General features: G+C 59.6%; 1 protein-coding gene across 1 annotated transcript in view; it reads left to right on the forward strand.

Moving 5' to 3' along the window:
• Positions 1-2,665, forward strand: part of SLC44A2 (solute carrier family 44 (choline transporter), member 2) — a gene marked incomplete at both ends in the record, with an annotated part of 5,083 nt that extends 2,418 nt beyond the window's left edge. Inside the window, 8 exon segments of the mRNA XM_010015695.1 lie at positions 118-202; positions 719-981; positions 1,064-1,158; positions 1,452-1,555; positions 1,896-1,969; positions 2,042-2,112; positions 2,234-2,322; positions 2,581-2,665. Coding sequence (XP_010013997.1) covers positions 118-202; positions 719-981; positions 1,064-1,158; positions 1,452-1,555; positions 1,896-1,969; positions 2,042-2,112; positions 2,234-2,322; positions 2,581-2,665 — 866 coding nt within the window.
• Positions 2,666-2,688: the final 23 nt, after the last annotated feature.

Here is a 2,688-nt window from a genome sequence, read left to right on the forward strand (position 1 = left end):
CTCCTCCTTCTCCTTCTCCTGCTCCGCTCAGCTCTGAGCTCAACCCAAAAGCCGGGGTGGTGAAGGGTTCCCAGGGGGCCGGGGTTGAGGTTTGTGTGTCCTTATCTCGCCCTGCAGCTTCCTCTCCACCTCCAACGAGGCTGTTTACAAGGTGTTCAATGAGTCCACGTGCCCATTCGCGGGGCAGAGCTGCAGCCCCGAGGTGAGGGCAGCTCAAATGGGTCACCCAGGCCCAGCACGGGCTGGGTTGGAGGGACCTTAAAGCTCCTTGTCCAGATCCAACCCCTGGAGCACCAGGGGCGCTTTCCAGAGAGCAGGTTGCTCCAGCCTGGCCTTGGACAGGGATGGGGCAGCCAAACCTTCTCCCTTCACCCCATCCCAGTGTCACAGCATCCCAGGGAAGAGCTTCTGCCTCAGATCCCATCTCCACCTCCCCAATGGCAGCTTGAACCCATTCCCCTTGTCCTGTCCCTCCATCCCTTGCCCAAACCCCTCTCCAGGTTCCTTGTAGCCCCTTTAGGCGCTGGAGAGCTGCAGATGGCAAGTCCAGCGTCAAAGCTGATGGTGGCTCCTCCACCTCACATTGCTCCCACCGAGCCCATGTTACCACCACACGGAGCAGGAGAACCTCTTCCCAATGTCACCATCACCTTGGGTTGACCCAAAGCTGCTGCTGCTTTGGCCACCACGGTGCGAGAACCTGTGTTGTCCTCTCCAGACCTTCAACACGAGCAACGTCACGAAGCTGTGCCCTGATGCCCAGTGTCTCTTCGCGTTCTATGGGGGTGAGACGACCTATCACAGGTACCTCGTCGTGCTCCAGTTCTTCAACCTCTTCATGTTCTTCTGGCTCGTCAACTTCGTGCTTGCGCTGGGCCAAGTGACGCTGGCCGGAGCCTTCGCATCCTACTACTGGGCCTTCAAGAAGCCCGATGACATTCCCGCCTTCCCGCTCTTCTCCGCCTTCGGCCGCGCGCTCCGGTATGTCCCCGCTCCGGGATGACCTGGGAGCTCGTGGGGGTTGTCCCGTTGTCCCGTTCCTAAGCAGAGGGATGTCCCGCAGGTACCATACCGGCTCGCTCGCCTTCGGCTCCCTCATCCTCGCCGTTGTCCAAGTCATCAGGGTCATTCTGGAGTACCTGGACCACAGGTTGAAAGGTGCAGAAGGGAACAAGTGGATGGATGGGTCCAAGGGGACGGGAGCATCGGTGTTGCGGGAGAGGATGGTGGGATGCGGCCCCGCGCCCTGGTATCCATCGGGAAGTCCATGTCTTGGCTGTAGGACTCTATTGACCACCCAATGCCAACAAGCGTGGGTTCACGGGGGTGCACCCATGAGGCTCATCCCACCGCCTCGGGGACCATGGGCTGTAGGGGTGGAGGCAGCAACGGGGACCTTCAACTTGCTCCTGTAAGAGAAGGTGCTCACCCACTCCCATGTGTCCCTCCAGCCGCAGACAACAAGGTTGCCAAGTTCCTCCTGGGCTGCCTCAAATGCTGCTTCTGGTGCCTGGAGAAGTTCATCAAGTTCCTCAACAGAAACGCTTACATCATGGTGAGAGGCCCCAAAGGGTCGTGCCTACAAGGGGGGGGCATCTCGGGGCCCTTGGAGGTGTCTTTGGGTGGCTGTTGGGAACCGTGCCCCCTGTTGTCAAGGGGGCTGGAACTGGATCATCTTAAGGCCCTTTCCAGCCCATTCCATGTCATGGGAAAACAAAGCTTTCCAGTGTTCAGCCGCACTTGGACACTGGGAAGGAGCTTCTCCGAGGTGCTGGGTTGAGGGAGCTGTGAGTGGCTGAGGAAGGGTGGGATTTGCTTGCAGATGGGGCAACCTGCTCCAGCTCAGCTCCATTTCCCTCTTCTCTGCCCCTTTGTCCTGGTGTCCCCCCCCCCAGATCGCCATCTACGGCACCAACTTCTGCACCTCTGCCCGCAATGCCTTCTTACTGCTGATGAGGAACATCATCAGGTGGGTGCTGGTGGGTGCTGCTCTCGGGTGGGAGCGAGCGGGCGTGGAGGCTCATCCCTCTCCCCTTCCCAGGGTGGCTGTGCTGGATAAAGTCACGGATTTCCTCTTCTTCCTCGGCAAACTCCTCGTCGTGGGAAGCGTCGGTAAGAGGGGAAGTTCCTCTTTTCCCAGCCGCTTCCACCATGGAATTGGTCCTTTCCATCCCCTTCTGCACCTTCCAAGCCAGTCAATCCCATGGGCGCCTCCATCCTTCTGCTTCCCCAGGAATTCTCGCCTTCTTCTTCTTCACCCACCGGATAAAGCTGGTCCAGGACACGGCACCGTCCCTCAATTACTACTGGGTCCCTATTCTGGTGAGCTCCTTCCCAACCCCACCAGAGCAGCGGGAAGGTGCCCAATTCCCATCAGCTCCCTGAAGGACCTGCTTTGTTGAGGGTGTTTTCTCCCTCCCCGATGAAACAAGCCCTTTGTCCCTCGCCCTCCCCGCGCTGCCCTGTTGTGTTGTGCTCCTGCCCCGCTTCCTCCCCTCCTTTCCCTGGGGAATGCGGGATCGGCAGGTTCCCTTCGCGTGGGCGCCAGGGAACGCCGTGACCACACGATCCCTCTTGCAGACGGTGATCGTGGGCTCCTACCTCATTGCCCACGGGTTCTTCAGCGTCTACGGCATGTGCGTGGACACCCTCTTCCTCTGCTTCTGTAAGTACCATCCTCAGGGGCCC

This window comes from Nestor notabilis, unplaced genomic scaffold (assembly GCF_000696875.1).
Source record: "Nestor notabilis isolate BGI_N333 unplaced genomic scaffold, ASM69687v1 scaffold29145, whole genome shotgun sequence".
Taxonomy (NCBI): domain Eukaryota; kingdom Metazoa; phylum Chordata; class Aves; order Psittaciformes; family Psittacidae; genus Nestor; species Nestor notabilis.